This window comes from Lepidothrix coronata, unplaced genomic scaffold (genome assembly GCF_001604755.1).
Source record: "Lepidothrix coronata isolate B3197 unplaced genomic scaffold, Lepidothrix_coronata-1.0 Scaffold69, whole genome shotgun sequence".
In the NCBI taxonomy this organism is placed as follows: Eukaryota; Metazoa; Chordata; class Aves; order Passeriformes; family Pipridae; genus Lepidothrix; species Lepidothrix coronata.
Genome location: NW_016690249.1, coordinates 3,869,410 through 3,890,200, shown reverse-complemented (window position 1 = coordinate 3,890,200; position 20,791 = coordinate 3,869,410). Strand labels below are relative to the sequence as shown.

At 35.7% G+C, this 20,791-nt stretch overlaps 1 protein-coding gene across 5 annotated transcripts in view; it reads right to left on the bottom strand.

Annotated features, from left to right (window-relative positions):
- The window catches only part of NBEA (neurobeachin), a 485,382-nt gene that overhangs the window by 11,889 nt on the left and 452,702 nt on the right, over window positions 1-20,791 (bottom strand). For 4 of the 5 annotated variants that reach the window (XM_017818603.1, XM_017818605.1, XM_017818606.1 and 1 more), the window contains 5 exons: window positions 15,378-15,467; window positions 13,683-13,875; window positions 10,591-10,662; window positions 7,912-8,067; window positions 6,808-6,978 (listed from right to left, as the gene is read on the bottom strand). In XM_017818603.1, the coding sequence (XP_017674092.1) occupies window positions 6,808-6,978; window positions 7,912-8,067; window positions 10,591-10,662; window positions 13,683-13,875; window positions 15,378-15,467 (682 nt within the window). The remainder of the gene's footprint in view (window positions 1-6,807; window positions 6,979-7,911; window positions 8,068-10,590; window positions 10,663-13,682; window positions 13,876-15,377; window positions 15,468-20,791) is intronic. The other variant, XM_017818604.1, reaches the window with a different exon arrangement.

The following is a 20,791-nucleotide window of genomic DNA, read 5'->3' as shown; positions in this document are numbered from 1 at the left end:
TGTTTATAAGAAATAACTGCCCTGAAACATATATCTATAAGCCTTGTTTTGTCTTGTTTTTCAGTAAATACAAATTAATAATGGAATATCATTATTATACATTATCTCATACATTATTAGCAGTAATTGAAAATGGTTTTTTTTCCCCTTAGGGCTCAAAGAAAAAATTATTCACTGATACTTTCTACAGAAAAAGCTGTGACATGAACCTCAGTCATATTACATTTTATTCCTAAGGACAGAACTTGTGAACTCTAGGAATCATTCAAAATCTAGCAAAATATTCTGTCATTGTCACATCACCACTGACAGATGCAGCCAAAGGTCAAAGGCTGCAGCTCTAAGGGAATTGCAGGTGAAAATATCTTACCTAAGAACTGAGATACCATCACTGTAAACTCCCTGTAATTTCCCCAAAGGAGCACCTTTGAACTGAATTACTAGAGGGCAAAGGAAAAAAATCAGCACTGTATTTCCAAACATGTAAGTTTTTTTACGAAGTCTAAAATAAAACACATCTTCCCTTCTCACTGAAAAATATAATGCTTAATACTATTGTCAGGTTCGTTGTGAACAAATGGTGCTCTTGCACGGTAAGGAAAAAAAGAAGAGGGAAAGAAAGAGAACAGACAGTGTTACTATTTCTCTCTTATTGTCCTTTTACAGGAATTATATACAGATTGCCATGGGGACAAATCTAGGAGTCTTCTATATAAAAAAAATGAGACCACAAGGCAAATTCTAGCTTCCGTTTAATCTCTGACTTTGACAAAAGCAAGTACAAGGCTACAGCTGAATTACTTGCTGAAAATAATTTACTATTTGCTTTACTGTTAGGACTTTTGAGGGGATGCTTATCAGAAAAAAAAGTCTTAGAAAGTACTATGGCTTTCATGGAAGTGAAAATGTAATAGCCTTCTTGAATATATACTGTGAAAAAAAACCATACTGGAGTTTGATGAAAAGATAAGGCTACAACCGATGTCCACAACATGAGGGAGCAATGGGTGTAAAAGAAAGGTTGCTGACAGAAGAATATTAACATATTCAGAATATTCTCAGCTCGGGCTAAGAAATGCAAGCAGCAGCATTGCATACAGCTACAAAGCATTCACCTGGGTGAGGGGACTTTCGGGTACCTTGCACCAACCAGACTCCAAAAGGAAAGACATAGTGGAGAAGAGTGTGAATCTGTAGCATCTCTTCCTATCACTTCCACTAAATAGCTTTGGGAACTTCGTCAAGATGCTGAACCACCCTGCACTGTACAGTTCCTGTGGAGCATGCAGCAAAGCATGGGCACAGATATCTGTTGATAAAACACTAGAGATAACTGCCTTAGCTCAGGTGGATTATTGGCTCATTTACTTTTACATAGCAGTCCTAGGAGAGAAATGTCTTGGCTACCAGAGCAGAGACAGTGCCAGTAAAAACTACAAACTAGTGTTCAGAAAGCTTCTACTCTGCCAGAACAGTGCTAAGAAACTATATTTTAAAAATTATTACTTAAATTGTACAAATGTACAAGTGCCATAATAAAATAACTCTTTAAGTACATGTGCCCATGTGCTTGTGCAGGACCTTCAGACAGCCATCCAGTCCACTTGGCAGTGGCTACTTTTAAACTACTGTCCTTTCAAGGTTAAGCTAGAGCATATTAAAATGTAGAGCGATAAATAACAATAAGTGAATGTTCTGATTTCAGAACAACTATTCTTTCAAGACATAAAGTTGCAGAACCCTTGATGTTCACAATTTTAAATTGTTTCAAAATTGTGTTAAGTAAAACAAATACAAAAAGCTATACTTCATGACAGACTTAAAAAAAATGCAGGTTAACTTGACAAAGATCTTTTATGGTAATGCTTACCCTTCCTCTTAGATATATGCAGAATACACTCACTAGAACAGGATGAATTGTTAGCACCTTTAAAGATTATGTTACAATGCTAAACAAACCCAGGTTAGGGCTGATAGACACAATATGTTCCAATGGTCAGCACAGTTCCCATTAGAAAAAGGGGGGTTAACTCTCACACCTCTTGTGGCCATCATCTTGGAAGCTACAATAGGTAATAAGAAATGTCAAGTCCCAAGATCAATGAAATTTCAGGCTCTAGGGAAAAAACAGGAATAGCATTGATCCTTTTAAAGAACACCAGTCAGAGGGTGAATGTAATATATTGCATGGAGAGGCTCAAGAGGATAAGTGGCCAAGTCCAACATACTTACCTGACAAAAAATTCAATCAGCCTTTAGCACAAGCTGCCTACCCTTCCTTTCTTTCATGCAGGAGTCTGATTCCAATTAAAGTGTGCAAATTAATTTTTATCACTTCCAAATTAGTTTCTGAATTTGTGTCTGTTTCAGATGAAAGCATCTGTCCCTCACTTTTCTGAAATTCTATCATCCACTTTGGTATACCTGTTCAAAGACTCTGAGATAATTCTCATTTTCAAAGTCACTTGTTTGAGATAGACATTCAATAAAGCTATCATAAAATACAAAAATAAAACAACTATAATGATACATGTTGAACTCCAGGGCATATCATATACTCTCTTTGCTCCTTTTTGTCATGACTAGTACAGTTGCTATGTGAGAAGAAATTTGTATACAAATTAGCACTCACTTAAAGCAAATCCCTATATATCGCAAGAGAAAAAAAAATTAAACCACAAATTGTCAAAATCTATCACAATAATTTTTCTCTTCAGTCTCTAAGAACTGCAAAGATTTACATTTCCCATATCATTTCAAAGAATTAAAATATGCAAACTATGTCCTTTTTATGTGCCGCGCCTTACTAAGAGAAAAGAGGCACATTTTACTGTTCTCTCAACTGCAGCAGATTTATACAATGTGGTCATCAACTTAATAAAGCGCAGATTCAGATTAGCTAGTTCAGATCAGCAATTTTGGCTTAGAAAGTAGATATCTGACCCTGGCAAGAGGACTAAGTTTCATTCACTTCAGTGTTTTTCCCAAAGATAGTACTTAACTAAGCAAGGTCAAAGAAATAAATTCAATCATATGTAAACCCCCGCATTCAACTGCCCTTCAGCCTACAGAAAATCATGCCACATCTCTCACTTTCCAGGAGCATCCCCCAAACATCAGCCTTTTAGTCTAGTCTTTTTAGTCTAGTCTAGGACCTTTTTCTATCACCTCTACATAGGAATGGCATGGCCATGAAACCAGTTTGTTAGACCAGACAAATAGGATGTGCCCTATATGCTGCTGTTGAAAGTATGCAGTTTGGGCTCCTGATTTCTTGATTTATCCCTAGTTATATGCAATCGTCATGTCATGTAAGATCCATAAACAAGAGCATAGAAAAGAATTTTGCTTTCTACTAAAGCTGGAGGTTCACAGGGTCCCCTCACTCATTAATTTATAGGTGATAGTCAGCATATGGTTGTGAATATGGGAATGAGGATCAGTCTCTAGTGGTCAAGAACTTAGTCTCCCACTGTCTGGACAAACTCATTTTTTACAAGCTATTTTTGAAAGCTACTCTGTGGAAAACATTGTATTTAAAATCTGGTAAAACTTCAATGACAAGTGCAAACTAAACCAGAAACTCATTTTTTATACTTATTGTAGATTAAAAGTGATAACTTAATAAATGCATTGCTTGGAACAATTGTTTTAAAATTATAAAATGAAGCTTACATGCTCTTATAGGAGAGTTTTCAACTACTGAGCTAGAGCAGCCACTTGTAAGAGTCTTATCCAAGATGCAATTTTTTCTCAATTCTCCTCTTTAAACCAGAGCTGCTTCTGGTTTTCCCACAGGCACAGCTGAAGTCACCCACTGAGCACATACCTGCACAGGTATTTCAGCAAAAGACTCTACACAAGTCTGACAGGTTAGATTGTTGACATACAAGTTGTTTAGTAAAGATCAGATTCTGGAACATGGAACTTTAGTAGAATCTGTAAGAAGTTTGATCTGACAATCTTTTGCCCCAGAGTATTTCACAACAAGTGATTGTGACGGCTATGTTTTCAAATGAAATAGTATCTACATTTTTCTATACAAATGGTAAACTAAACAAACCGTTTAGGACTGGGGTTTGCTTTTTCTCCCCCTTAAGATTTTCTGAAACAACTAAAGTTCCTTTTGGTAATTGGATGTATTGAAGCTGAAATTGATAATTAACCATGTTTCAGCTTAAAAGATAATTATAAAGTCAAGCATCTAATCCAGATAGGTACGATACCTGACATTTTTCTTTGAGTTCTTCACCTTCTTTACAGTTCTTCACAGGCTTTAGCCTGTGGTATAAAATACCTTATCTGTGTCTCCAGATGACAGCTTTTAAAAAACCAATCCCCCCTTTTCCCCCTGCAACTATCATCTACATCTTTCTGGAAATTGATTCTAAAGATCTTAAGTAATTGGATTTGACCTACAGTGAACATCTCACTTTCATTTTTCCTATAAGATAAATCCTAATCTTCTACCAGCAACTATGGAAGGGTAGATTAGAAAAGATTTCTTTAGTACTTCAGTGGCTTTAACTATGTAAAACTTCAGACATATTTTCATAAGGATTGTTGAGAATGCTTCAGTCTTGAAAACTAGTATACAGGGAATCAGTCATAGGACAACTATCATGTCTGTTTGTGGTAGGGAACAGAAACTACCAGTCATTACTTCAGCAGAAGCATTTCATTATTGTAGAAGTTTTTAAAGGCCCTTTTTTTAAAAGCCCTTTGTTTTTGTGATCTATCCCCATTAATGTACGTTCATTAAAAGTCAAAGTAGCTGTTAATAAGGATAGGTTTGCAGCACATGAAATTCTGGTTATAGTACAGTCCTAGTACATAATTAGCATATCCATGGTAACTTTAATTCAATGAATAGAGATAGTAATAATATTGATGACCTTCTCTCAAATCTTCGCTCGCGAAGACTGGCCATTATTATTATAATATTGATGACATCAAACTTCCTCAACATCAGTCTTTAACATGCCTTCAACATGAATATTTAAAAACTGTATCAATATATTTCAAAGCAACCACAGTGGACTTAGGTATTTAATCTTCCTGAGTTCTGGTACCTGTGCCTGTAAGATTTCATTTGACTGGATATGACTATTTGCAGCACAGTCTCCCATTAATCTGATTATAAGACCTTTTCTTTAGCCTTATCCATATAGAGGTAGAGGTGCAGAGCAAGTCATACAAATAATTTTTGTTTTCATTTATTTCTGTCAGCCAATACATATCCTTCCAAGATGTCCAAGGCAGACACTTCCAAAGTTACGCACCTAAGATATTAAACCTGAGATGCCAAAAATACCACTTTTGTGCATTCAGATATGTAAGTGCTGACAAAACAGTATCAGAACTGAAATAATTCTATCTGGAAAAGAATTGAAGCAGTTTGTATCAGCCAGAATGGAGATGATAATTGCAAGGCTGTCCAAGCCCCATAATAATCAGAGGAGGTAAAGGAAAGTCTTCCTTTTTTTTTTAAATGAAAGTAGAAAGCTCTTTTTATTTTTCTCCTAACATAGAAATTACTAATACTTGACATGAATCACACAGGTATTCAAAGAAACAAAATGGTGTCAACCTAAACAGAGTGCTCTGACACTGACTGAATTTCTCCATATCAGAGAATTACATGCTAAAAAAGTCCTGGGATATACATAAAAATTAGAAAAATTTGTTATGGGAACACGATTTTATTTTTTCCCCTCCATTTCCTCTGTTATAAAAACAAATTAAATCTAGTGAAAAAGCGAGGCTTATATCCGTCTCCCCTTTGCTCTGCTTACAGACAAATGGAAAATATTAAAACTCAGTAAAAAGTCTACTGCTGAAAAATTAACAAAATATTTACTTTGAAATAAAACACTTTTCTAACAGCCATTCAGTTGAAGAAATACTTTCACTTACATGTCTGTAACTGACAGTACTGCTCCAGACAGTATTTGAATCAGTGATCAAAACTGATAGTGATGGATTCTTACATTTTTTTCCAAGGATAGAATCCTTGTGTTGAAAATAATCATCAGAATTCAGCAACTGCTTTAGATGAAATGGACTTAGTGTTGTACAGAACAGCTCTAGTATATGGATAAAACTTGCTCTTGTCTTTAGCTCTGGTCATATCTCTGACTTGGGTGAAGGGACCTTTAAATTAGAGTGCTTTAAGTGCCCTTTTATATAAATTAATATTAATTATTATTATCATGTCCCCTTCACTCTGCCAAGCACTGATAATTCCATGCAAATGAAATGTAAACTCTTCCTGACATTTTATGTTTTTCTATTTTTATTCAGTCATATTGATTCTCCAAAGGTTTGCTTGCTGCAGAAAGACCTTTCCCAAGAGAGTTTCATTTAATTCCATAGCATGTGAAACATTCCTTTTTTGAAAAGGCAAGCAGCTGATACAGCATGCTGTAGCACAAAGGGAGTAAGGTAAAATGCCAAAAATTATTTCTAGGGGAAGTAAAGTCAAAATATAGTGATATATGTCCTGTCACTTAAAGGCCATAACCATCTTGTTCTAGTTTATGATGACATATGTTATAAATGATACAAATTTAAGAACTACACTCCCATCCTATTATCTGTTACCACACACAGAGTGTTTAAACATTTTTTTGGCTAGTAATCAATGAATTTCTTAGCATGTGGTGCTCTTCTTATACCAACTTTCAATCTATAAGTGAAGTAATCGATATATTTGGTAATCACTTCTGAAGCTGACAGAGGGAATGTTAAAATGGATAGGTGTGGCAGAAGACCTCTCAGGAAGGTGTTTTTTTAAAGGGTACTTACTGCTATTTGGATTGTCGCCTATAATGTGATGTCGGCCACTCCAATACCAAAGCAACAATGTAGCATCGCGAGACCCAGACACAATGTAGCAATCACCCCCAATATAGGACTCCGATCTGGCAAGGCAAGTCACGACATCCCAGTGGCCAAACACAATCTGAGTTAATTTTCCTGGAGGGAGTGCAAAGTCATACAAATTCATTTTTTTTAACATTTAGAAATTATTACCTACATAATTAATATTCATTTCAAATGAAACTTCTGTCTCATGTCCCTTAATTAGAGTTCACTACATGCTATGACAGGATTAAAAAATCAAAAAGATAAAACTTTTTTTCCTCTTTTTTTTCCTCTTTTTTTCATTCCTATTGAAGGCTGTGCTCTGTGTCAATCGATAGCCTAACCCTTATCTCTGAAAAATCAAGTCAGTGCTGCAGTCCCAGAATATTAAGTGGAGTTATGGCTCCATCAGTATTTAAGCACTGGCATTAGAACACTATTTATGAATTTCATGAGTGATATGCATAAGACAGCACATGAACTTTTCCAGAATTGTGCTATATTATTATATTAAAACTGTCTATTTGTTCTATGTTAATTTTAAACTAAGGTTTACTGTGATTATCACCTCCTTCTTTCTATTATTGCAATTACTTTTTAGCAATATATTTTTAGCAATATACTGAATGATATTAGGCTAAGTAATCAGAAAAGAAACAAAATATCAGTTCCTGTAGCAGGCTATGCAACCTAATTCCCTACTATATGAAATAAATAGAGCTAGAAACAATACAGCCATAAAACTTTTGTAACAAAATTGTTGGTTTATACTTTTGATATGATCAATTTTCTGAAAATAACTATGGTTTTCAAAAGTTACCACTAATAAAACTGTATGCCTTTCTATTTCCTTTTACATCCTTTATCTTCCATTGGAAAACCATCTTAAAGCTATTATGTTCAAACAATAATGAAGTATTTTATAAACTGCCCTTTATTATTTATTGAGAAGTAAGCACAGGCATTAGATATGGTACTATTAAGATAATAGTCTCTGTCCACTTGGTGACCCACAAAGAAACAAAGAGCTGTATTTAGGGTCACCTGTTTCTGTAGAATAAACTCGAAAGCTCTTGTCCCAGAAACCACAGATAAGAATGTAGCGGTTATCTGCTGTGACCACGAAGCAATGTGCATTGATCTGGATGCTCTGATCCACAAGGTCTGTGATCTGCCGTTTGTTCACACCAGAGTTATTGGCTGTAACAAAATGCAAAACACATTTTACAAGTAAGCCATTTCAACACCTTCCTGTCATGCACTTACAGGAGAAAATGAATACATTTAACTTTCAATGAACTGTGAATTTGTTGTTGAGTAAGCATGTTGAATACAAACATTTAGAACTGTCTATATGGGTGTCAGAAACACAAAATTATTGTGAGATTTCTAGTTTCGCTTTGAATAAGAGAAAAGATTTTACAGGAGATGACAATTTCTTACAAACTGCCTGACGCGCTGCATAATAGGTGGTAATAATTTAGGTGCTCTGCTGAAGTACTCCCCCAAACCAATCTGAACTAGGAGAAAGTGGTGGAAGTCCATTTAAAATACTAAGTCAGCACTAACAATACTGCAGAAAGTCAATTCTTGCTGGTTGGTATCTCTTCTACATAAAATAACTCAGTTTGCATTGTGTGACCTTGGCATCTCCCATACCTCCAGATGCTTAATCAGATCAAAGACATAACGATTCAACCAATGAATGAGGGGAAACCTCATCGTAGTCCAAAACTTCCTCATGAGGGGAAGTAGAGGAGCAGACACTGATCTCTTCACTCTCATGACCAGTGACAGGACTCCAGGAAAAGGCGTCAGTCTTGAGGACTTGAGTCAGGGGAGGTTTAGGTTAGATATCAAGAAAAGCTTTTTCACCCAGAGGGTGGTTGGGCACTGGAACAGGCTCCCCAGGGAAACGATCACAGCACGAAGCCTGACAGAATTCAAGAAGTATTTGGACAATATTCACAGGTACATGGTGTGATACTTGGGGCATCCTGTGCAGGGCCAGGAGCTGGACTCGATGGTCCTGATGAGTCCCTTCCAATTCAGTATATTCTATGATTCTATGAATCTTTCAAACCTAATGTGTTTTTCTGATACAGGAAAAGTAGGTCTTATCACCTACTCCTGAAGCAGGGAGCCAGGCCTTGGGCAGTAATCTCAAAAGAGGCAAGACACCTGGAAATTCTCCCAGATAAAGGGAAAAGGAATGGTTTATGCAGAGTCCCACCACCCCAACTGCCAAATGGAGCTGTTAAGAAGGACTGGGAGTCCCCAGCTAATGTGCTCTTTACTCCCTGTGACACAGCAGACAAGACATGGCAATACAAAAAAAGTGTGTTCCATCTCACTTAATATCAATTTTCTAAAAGTTCAGTATATAATCTAAGTAAATTACCTACACTCCCTCCAGTCTCACCGGAGATGAAGACATCATTTCACATGTAAAGTCCTCTCACCCTGTAACAGCTGTCTAAGTGTTAGACAGCTCCAGAGGACAGTTTGTCTTTCTACAGTGGCTATGGAGGGAATCTTGACAACTGACTTCAGTTAACTGAAGTCAGGTGAGATAAAAGTCACTCTGAGAAGCACATTTCTCCTAACATAGGAACACAACTTAAAGCACATCATAATCTGAATTTTTTCCCCTATTTTTTATTATTCTACTTAAATTGCTCACAACTGAATGAAATAAGAGACTCAACAAAAAAATCATATTTTAAAATTGCTTGTGAAAGTTGATATTGTGTTTACATACATTCTAAGAACATGATTTAAATTAGCAGACCCTCTATGTCCATCAACAATGAATAACAAATTACTCAGATTTCCAGAACAGGTGGGCGCAATAGCTGTGCCCTAGTTTTCGAGAGAAAAAAACTGAAGAGAAAACCATTGCATTTTATGATTAAATGAAGCCCACAGAATGAGAAAGCTAACTCTCCTGAGGTACTTCTATATAAATCTTTCAACTGTGAATACTGACACAGGCAAAAAAGGAGCTTTTCCTTCGGAGATGTTTAAAAATGCATTTTTTCCTTACCAATGCTACAAAATTGCCTCTAAAAACCTTCCCCATGCCCAATTTCTGTTTCAAGTTACTGAAACAAAATAACCACAAATCAAATAGTTGCAATTAATGAGGAATTATGACCGCTAAGGAGTCCTGCAATCAAAGAGTTTTAACAGATGCTATTCCTCAAAATAATTGGCTTCCTTAAAAATTCTGGATTTTAAAAATGCTATCATGCATCAATTTAAAATCCAGTCTTTTCATTATTAAATTAGTAATGCCAATGAAAACAATCCAAATCATAAATGGAATGAAAATAAATAGATCTACATCTTCACTGATAAACACAATTCTGGCTGTAAGAAAAGAAAATATGTGAACTCCACCAGACCCACACATTTTATTTTACTAATGTGACCTGATAAGTCAACAGCATTATAGACATAGGCTGACAATGTAACTGACTTAATTGGTTGTTTCTTAAATACCAATTGCTGGTGATGTTAATAACAAATAGCACTCATGTAATTCATTCAGCATCAATAAAAGCTAATAAAAGCTAATGCTTTTAGTTCTCCAGGACTGACAAGAATAAATATTTTCCTATTTTCTGTGTTAAATGAAGCATAATATACAAATATAGCTTAATCAATAATTCTTGAAAATCATAATTTCAAATATATCACTACATTTTCATCTTGACATACCAATCAGTGGATCCATTTCAATTGGAAGATGATGGGCTTGATCCAAAGAATATCCTGGGGCTCCCCGAAGGCCTAACCATGAAAGGAAGAATAAAGCATAGAGAAACCTTTTTATATGATTTTTCTAGGTTTAAAGATTCACTATTGAATTATTATCTATTTAAAAAAAAGTAACTTCTTACTATTTTTTCTATTAATCTTTTGAGATTCCTTCCTCTGTGCTACACAAATATACATTTGTTAATTCTTCAGTTATGTACTAGTGACTATAAATGTAGCAGTGCTAACTTCATCACAATTTCTGCAGCCACAAACATTCATTAAATAATTTATTTAAAATAGTATAACAGAGAATTATTTTTGGACCTTTTCATGGGTTTATGTAGAATTTTTAGCTGCAACACTGCAGGCTACAGTAAATTTGCCACAATTATTCCTGTTTGTTCAATTCTGAATAGCCTTTCAGATGTTCAAATGTGCATCAGTGTCTGCATATTTAGTGTTATCTGCTCTCATGCACAGACAGCATTCCTTTAGCTCTTCTGAGCACCTTCCCTAGCATATAAGTGAAACTGTCATTACTGAAAGAACAATTTTTGTTATGAACTGACATGTCGCACAAGAATATCCTCCATAATAGGAGATACAGATTTCTGAAGAATAAACTCCATTTTCTACTACTGCAATAGACAACTGGAAGAGGTAAAAGAAAACCTGGTCTACAGATAGTTTTGCCATCTTCTGAAACACTGCTCTGAGATCTTCTCCTTCCCTACTTTCCGTCTCTTCTTTCAAAATCAAAACAGTTTGGGACAGATCTTTACTGGTATTAACTTAAATTAATTCACTTCTATTATGAGATGACTGTGTAAATGCCTCCTGCTGTTTATAAACTCCAAAGCTCTACATACATTCTATAATGAGTGGTCTGTGTATACATTTCTGTAATAAACCTATCATTTACACTGGAGTTGTGAGTTATTAAAGTAATATTATGGTAATAGTAGGAAATTGATACCCTGTCCTGGATTAGCCTCCGGAAAAATAAAAGACATTGCCAGGCATGATGTAAAAGTAAAGAAAAATCATTACAATGAGTTTTGATTCTCTAAATAGTGTCATTTTCCCGTCTCTTTCTGTTATAATATAAAGTATTATTTTTTTTGCAATTTAAACCAAAGGTTTACCACTGGTGTGAAATTTAATTTATGGTTGGTTCATGCCATGAATTAATTCTTCATGTTTGCAACACGACTTATGTTTTACAAGAGTATAGATGAAAAACTAAAATCTTACAATCACATTTACCCTAAAGATCAACACAACTTCAGCTAAACTAAATGACTTCAAATGCAAGTTGTTAAGGAAACCCTTGTACTCCAGCATACTGCAATATTAATGACCTTGACTCCTTCACAGTAAGGTATGGGTAGGAATTTTGGCTTCCCCTCACTTGACAGTCTGGATGAGAAAGGGCTACTCCAGTACTAAATAAGCTTCCTCAAACAGAGGAGACATGAATGGTGTATAGAGTACCTGGACTTTTCAGGGACAGTATCCCTGAAAAATTGAGGGCAAATAATTAGGAGTTAGCCAATTAATGTTAATCAAAAGAGCATTAAAATAATATGGCACAATTTCTGCATCTCGGAATCATTCCTGACATTTGGGTCTTCCATTGAGGATACAGTAATAAAATATTTTTTTTAAATGTTTTATTTGTTTTTTTCCCTCTAAATTTTTCCCTTTTGTTTTAAAGAAATGGTAAAACCATTTTTTACTTGTAACACAGTTACACCTGATGAGTATCATAAATGTATGGATTTGTGAAAGGCAATCAGATATTCTGTTCTGTTCCTGTCGTATTCTCTATGTCACCATGAAGAGTTTGTAAGCAGAGAACAGGTACTTTCTGAACACATGCAAAATTTAATATTCATCCAACATTATTCAGATGTTTGGAATAAGAGTGAGATTAAACTTTTTATGGCTATTCAAGAATTCAGAGTGAAACTGACTTTACTTGCTCTGATAGTTCCTCTACAGTATGCTTATAATGGAACTCCTTTTCATTCCTCGAATTATTGCATGTAACAACAGTCTTTGTCCAGCTTTGTGCACAAGAGATGGGATACCTGATTTGAATTATTCACCTAGGAGATGTTTACAGGTAAGTCAGTGAAATCTAGGATCCCTATACTGGAGGTAGACATCTAATTTAAATATCTCAAATCTCTCACCAGTATGACCTATTTCTGTCCAGGGTCTTCTCCTGTGCATACAGAGTGGAGGAATTTTCCTTTTTTGCTTGGTTTCTACAAAGCTCCTGAGCCAGATATTGAGTTACACTCTCAAATACCAGGTACCTTCTTCTTTTTCTTAGGTGGGAAGAAACTCAAAAGTTTCCAGATATTGCAGCATAAGGGCTATCACAGCAGGAGGCTACCTTAGAAAATGAAACCTATTTTTAAGTCTTGTGACAGTACCTCATGGCCCAACCACCTACTTAGCAATGCCTGGGACAATCTCAGCACCTACATGTCCAGGTGACATGGACAGTCCTAGTGGCAATATGGAGAGGTTAGCAGAGGGGCTGTAAGGGAATTTTTCAGTGACCTTTTGGAAGAGAATGAAGAAACTTCTCTTCAGAATAGTTCAGCGTCTGGCTGCTTTGGCTTGCTTAGGGTCCCAGAAAATCTAACAGTGACCCAGGGGATGGCATATTACAAGCTCCTGAACAGACATGAAATCTCTCTCAAGCAGCAGACAGGGATGTAAGCTCCCTGAAACCTGGGACATATTAATATTGGCTGTGTCAAGAACAGCAGCACTCTCCTGAAAAGCATTGTATCAAAGACTGATCCTGAAGTAATCACAAATCGATTGGCTGCCATTGTGATATGCTGCTGTTAGGGAGAGTGTTTCTAGGAATGACACCAGAGAAAACAGAAGCTTTGATTATTTGACACAAACCAGAAGAAACAGTAAATTTTTGTGCACAGGCAGGTGAGTGAGCTAAATTGAACTCAAAATTAAAGTTGAATTGTTAAGGTGTCTTCAAATTTGAATGAAAGGTGCCTGTGAAGACCTACCTACTGTGTTGTGCCACCGATTGACTGCAAACAGCCTGCTGCAAGTGACGGTCACCACGGCAGGAATGGTCAGGTGGGGCAGTGTGTTGGCTGCCACATGTGTGACAGGGGAATTTGAGGGGAACTTCAGCACCATTATGACATCCTGCTGCATCTGATCTTTAAACATGAGGGGGCTCTGTGGAAGGAAACACTGTTGAGTAGAAAGGAGAAGAGAGCAGAAGAAAACAGAAGGGATAACACAATTAGTGAGGAGGTCTGAGGGAAAATGAGGTTAAAAAAGAGCAGGCAAGTATGTGCACATACAGGGAAAACAACACTACCTGCACATCTACTCTACTGATGGAGGAGAGCAAGATCAGAAGCTATTGTTGGAACATTACACGAGGATAAGTAGAGAATAGGTACAGTACGGGTTATCATTACAAGGCGCAAAATGACCACTAGCATTAATTAGTATACAGTAAAATGTAAAATTATTCAGCAGTTAATATTCATAAAAGAGAGATATGTGGTAATGAGTTAATCAATTAATACATAATAAATATTAATTCTCTAAACAACAAGAGTTAAAAAAAGAAATTTTAAGAGGGAGTCAAAAACTCACAGATATTTAATTTTTCTTAATGAATTCCTTATATGAAATACAGTACTTCCAAACATAGACAGTTTAATTCTATGTAAAGCATATGCTTATTAGGGAGTCTGTAACCTAATAAGGTTATAATAATGTAAGTCTTTTCCATTATTGTACAAATGACACAATTGTTTGTACATGGACAATGATAGTTATTGAGTACGGGGTTTTATGATTTTTTTTTCAATCACTGTTATAACAAAAAGAATAGAAGTTCAAAAATTCTTTGCTGCTTATCACTTTGCATTATTATTAAAAATAAATTATCCATATCTTAAGAATATAAAATAAATATTATGTATGTTTGACTTCTACACATTACTTAAAATAACACAACACTTCCAGATCAATTCCTACTTTTGTAGTGTACAATTAGATAGAGCAATTTTTTTGTAGATAGATAAAATAATTGAAACTACTGCATGTATTAGTGTTGATTTACAAAGCTCAAAAGAAATATCTAGCTCTAAGCATTTTATCAAAGGCACTGAGGGGCACAGGGATCTGTCTTGTTCAGTCCGGTTATTTGATACAATTCTTTGCAAGAAGCACAGAGAAGAATGTGATGGGAATGAATTTTGGAGTTCAAATTTAAATTCAGAATATACATTGCATTCTCCTGGGGGAATGGGTGGGAGGACTCCAGCATGATTTATTTGAACTCCAATACTTCATTTTTTCAAGCATACATTGTTCATAAATCAGCCCCTAACAATGCATCCTTTAAAACAAAACAACATGCTCAGTCTAAGGAAAGCCTGCGGTCATTCCTACCACTTGCAGAAACAAGAATCCAAATATGTATTTATCAAGTGTATATGCTTTAAGATAGGGCCTTCTTATACAATATTAGAAAGGAAAAGCCAGGACTATGGGAAGCTGAAGCTAGTCACACCTCCACCTTGCTCTGCTAGAGCACTCTGAGCTGTTGCTACTAGAAGTATGGCTGCATGGGCAATGGATGGCATTAAAAGTGTTGCTTTAATGAGTACTTTATGACCTACAAGGGATCCTACGGTTCAAAGGGAATGCATTCCCAGCCAGCAGTCATGTCTCACCAGGTGCATGGCAGAGCTCCGAGGTGGATGGGGCTCAATGAGCAACTGCGATGGCGTCTGTCCAAAGTTCTGTATCTGCGCCTCCATGGCCTGCAGGCAAGGGAGAGAGACTGTCATGAGCAATATGCATCAAGGAGAGAGGTCAACACACTGTGTGACAATGCAGGCATATCCCAAGTCAGCCATGAAAAAAGTCCAGAAAATTCACCCGGTGCTCTCCTCCCAGGCTGCAGACTCATCCAAGTGTTAGTATTTTGTAGACAAGCTTTGCTTCTCCTTTCAGCATGCTTCAGTTAACCAACTAACCATTCTCATTTCCAGTAAATGGCATTATATGTGAAAATGTTAACCTGTGAGGACATGCAGTTCAGGTCTTGAGAGAGCTTTTTTTTTTGCACTAAAAACAACATATATACCTTAAGAAAGTCCTTTGTAAGGAGGAAAGTATGAGGATCTCTAATAAAATAAGCCTCTGGAATCTTAAATGGGGGAAAAGAAAAGAAAACTGAGAAAGAAAATTTATGTATAAAATAAAATAAAATACTTACTATTTCAACAACCTTAGTAGATGAAAACAAAAAAATGCCAGATACAAATCTGTCAGGTACATTAAGACTAACATAGAAATCTTTCCAATTTGCATACATTCACTGAATGCTTATTTCATCCTTAATTTTATTGCATTTTTCATGGGCTTTCAGGCTTCACAGGTTTGAAATGAAAACTTAGCAATTTCAACACATTCTTTAAGACTTAATTCTGCTTTCAGAATAAATCTTGACTAGTTCCATAGGTAGAATACAGCCCACATACTGAAATGCTTCTGCTACTCAAATAGTTCATTCAAACAAAAATATATTTAAGACATATTCTTAAAAACTGTGGTAAAAGATTGCTAGTTGTAGAATCAATACTGTTAAAGAATACTCATCTTTCAGATAGGTACTATTTTATTTGACCTTGTAAAATTGAGAATAAAGCATTCATAAAAAACTAAACTGGTAGATTTTAAAATGCACTGTGCATTATGTACCTCTATATACTGTACCATGAACTACTGACCCTTAATATTTTTCTTGTGAGCTTCATGAATTTTTCATTGGCTACACAGAAGTAACATGATAAACCACCAAAAACATTACTATCTTGGTAAACTATGTTATTTCTTTCAGACATAAATTGGTAAGAAGCACAATGAATACTTCATGATACAGAAGAATCCTTTTAATGTACATATTTTGTCATTTCTACATGCCAATCTGCGCTTCCCTCTGCTTCACAGCATAGACATAAGCACAGATGTTACAGAGAGATTTCCTAACAGGTCACTGATGTCCACCACTCTTAATGCCCTGGATTGACAGGTATATAATGGAATACCACAAACAAACGTTTGCTGAAAAAGAAACTTATTGCAAAGTCCAGTCAAGTGGCTGAAGGACTTTCAATGGACTGTAGCCCTAGTACATTTGATGCTGTAATTATCCCAGTACAGATGATTTCTTGTTTGTTGATTAATTCAGAGTGAAATTGCAGCCTCCAAGGCACAGAGGGTTTCTTAGGATCTGGTGAGCATCTCAGGTTTTATTAACATCATTTAATGATGAATTAATTTAAAAGCATAGATGAATTTTATACAAAACCAAAGCATTTGTGTGGGCATATGTGTATATGTGTGTACGTTTCCATAATAGTATCTCTTTACACACTGTGTAGATGCCTTTACTCATGCAGACATTTTTTATACAGGAGTATAAAAGTCACATAATGGTAGAATTTTCTATTACATTCAGTACTCTATAACTGATTTGCCTGGTGAGAAGAAGGGAAAGGAATTACACTTGTTTGTGAATTTCTTTTTCAAAATCACAAATACTAATATTAACAATATCAGGCACTGTGTGATATATACTTCCACATATAGCTGACAATTATATTTTCAGAAAAGTAACCTCCATTTTTCTATTTTTTTTCCAAATAATTATCAAGGTTAATTTAATTTTAATTTTCAAAAGAATTCTGTGTTGAAATAAGAGTGTGAATTGTATTTGGCAGCAATACTGAAAAAACCCCAGATTTCCCTCTCTCACCCTTTACAGCAATCCCTCAAATGATACTTATGGTCTCTCGCAGAAGCACTGAAATGAATTATTAAATTTTTTTTCCATGTAGTCCAGTTTTAATTTACACATTAACTTTCATGTTGTCCAGTCTTAGCAAATTCTGATTGTTTGGCTGTAAATTCTCCAGCAAATAAACTTTTCTGGCTTTCCCTCTCAGTTCAGGTAGATTTATGGTAGTAATAAGGAGAAGAAAGAGAAGCAGACTACAATAACAAGCTCTCCTGTTTTTTTCAGATTATGAGGAATGGACACTTAAAATATAACTGTCAAAAGCAAGTGTTATTTTACAGCTGAAGATGTGCTGCACTCACATACTCTACGCTTCCATAATTTTAAAACATTTAAGTTAATGTCAAGTCCTTCTGCAAGCAGAAACAATGCAGAATCAAGACCTTGATATTCAGGGAATATTGAATACTTTTGCTGGCTTGCACTTACAAGATAACCACCTCTCCCTCACCCCATGGATACTAATGTTATCCTTTTCATTCTGAAACACCATTTGTAAAACTGACACCTCTTAGAAGCATTAAAGAAATTGAACAATGTTTCTTAAAATATACTCATAACATTCAGCTACTGCACTGAGACTGCAGTCTGCACAACACTACTGCTGTGCACAGCTCCAACTGGTATTCCTCTCTGGAGCTCACAATACTTACAAAGGACAGAAAAACCTTGTCAAAACTTAACACAGAAGATAAACATAAGCACACAGAGATAAAGTGACTGGCCCAAGGGTATTCTTAATGCTGCCTCCTATCAGATAACTTGACACAAAATGAAAAGCAGGTACAGAATGGATCTGTGAATAATAATGTAATACATTGATTTGTTTACAAGAGAACTCTGTCTGTATCTGAAATTAAACTGAAAACTGCTAAGTGTATACCACAGTTTTTCTTGAGCTGTAAATCATCAAACTTTAGATTATTTAATGGTATTAAACATTTCATTCTTATTAAACAATTCCTTTTCTCCCATCAGATCTTGAATATTGTGTGCAAACGACTACTCCAGTCCCTGAGACATACATTCTAGTCACTTTCAAATTTTAATAAAATAAAGTTTCTTCTCATTTTACCTTCAAATGTCCTTTGTGAAGAAATAATATAAGCTTGGAATTCAATGGCTGCCAAATTTAACACTTTCAAAACAGCAAAATGGCAGTTATATTAGTTTTCTCTTTCTCAATAAGGTGCTGCAGAAAAGCTATTTAGTGAACTGATTTGAGATTCCCTACTGTTTTTAATACACATAAAATGAGATTTGTACTCCAGATACTTCAGGGAGTATCTGTTAGGATATGATCATGTATCAGAAAGATAAAATAGCTCTTAGTATATTAGTTGATAATAATAGGTCAGAATGAGGAAAGAAAAAAATCTTCAAACTTGCTGGTAATTTAAAGCTTAAAATTAATTGACCTCACACACTGTAATTTGTGCACTCAAAAAACCCACAACTTCATAGTACTTAAGACAACAATAACATTTAACAACAACATAAAGGGATTTATATTACATATTTGCATACATTTTGGTTAAGAAATCAATATATCAAATAATCAAATCTTATGAATAATACTAATCTTGGATACAATGATCAATATTCTCAATGTATATTGCTCAAAGAAAATAAATTATTGGATTCCAATTTTAATTCTCAAAGGCAGACTGTACATTTACAAGGACACTTGGATGCTCCTCTGCAGCCTGGAGGATGAGGCCTTAGTGTCAGTTTCCCATTGAATGAAGAGTTTGATACATCTGCTTTGCTCATTATGTAGTCTACTGAAGTATTTGGGTTTTGTTTCTTAATTCTGGTTGAAATAAATACAAATATGCTATTAAATATTTCAAGCACTCTATTTCTTTATGTGTAAGAATTATTTTATAGTGGTCAGAGGCAATGTCTCCACTGGCAAGGAGTGTAACTCAACAGGAGCAGAGCTGCAGAGCAAAAGAGTTAGTCTTAGGAGAGAATAGGACATTCTTTCCAGTTGGAAGGGACCTACAATGATCACCCAGACAAATTGCTGACTGCTGACCAAAAATTAAAGCATGTTCTTAAGGGCATTGTCCTAAAGCATCTTAAACACTGGTAGGCTTGGGGCATCAACGACTTCTCTAGGAAGCACAATCCAGTGTTTGATCATTCTCTTGGCAAAGAAATGCTTTCTAATGTCTAGTTTATCCTTCTCCATATGCAGCTTTGAACCATTCACGTGTCCTATCACTGTATACCATGCAGAAGAGGAAGTCATGTTTCTCTTGAGGAAGCCATGCTGAAACCATGCCCTGGTTTTCCCCCCAGGCTGGCACCAGAGAGGTCTGCAGACCCCAACAGTGGCTGATCTCTGTCAGCTGCACCCCTGGCACACGTGGCTTCTGTGGCTTGGGAGCCAGTTCACACACTCCAAAACTGCTCTGCTGTTTGAATGAAAGCATGGTAAATAGGGATGGCTGGTACATTAATTTCAGAAGCACAGTTCTAATCTAAATGAAAATCCTAGAATTGACTCATCTGAAACATCACAGAAATGAAGGTTTTGTCTATCTGACATACCTCTGCAAAAAGGGTAAGCTATGAAGCAGTTTATTTTTAACATACTTTTCCTCTAAAATTGTTCTTTAAAAATGCAGGTAAAATCACCAAGGAAAATACTAACAGTTCATTTCATTTGCAAAATTGCCTTTGCTAAGTGAGATGTCCAGTGATTATCATTATTATAATGAAGAACCATTAAAGCATGAACACTTTCACTATGAGTCATGAAGGGAAGGAAGAAATTCCTAAAAAACAGACTGCACTGCAGATAGTAAGACTAATTTTATTCTTATGTGAAGTGTCCTTGTTTTATTCATCTTCACTAATTACTACCACAGTCAGGTAGACTTCCTAAAATATTTATTATCTGAGTTTCTCTATGTTTTTATTGTGCTTTTTTTTTTGCATATTCAGGCTTTTTATTGCTAATTCCCATAATCCTGGTGTGTTTTATTCTTTGTTACCACATTCAGGTTTTTCTATAATCCCTTTTCCCCTGTGCATAGGGACTGAGTCTAACGAAGAGCAAAAATCTGTAGGAATTTGAGAAATATGTACCACAGCAATAGTCATCCAACTCTGCCTTTCCTATAAGTTTACTTAATTTTTTCATCCAAGTAAACAGAGGAATTCTTTATGTGCTCTCCCGCACATGCACCCAGCACACTCAACAGCCCCCAACACTGTCTTCTCCATAGCACATATGATTGACAGCCCTTTAGTGGGTAACATAAACAACTT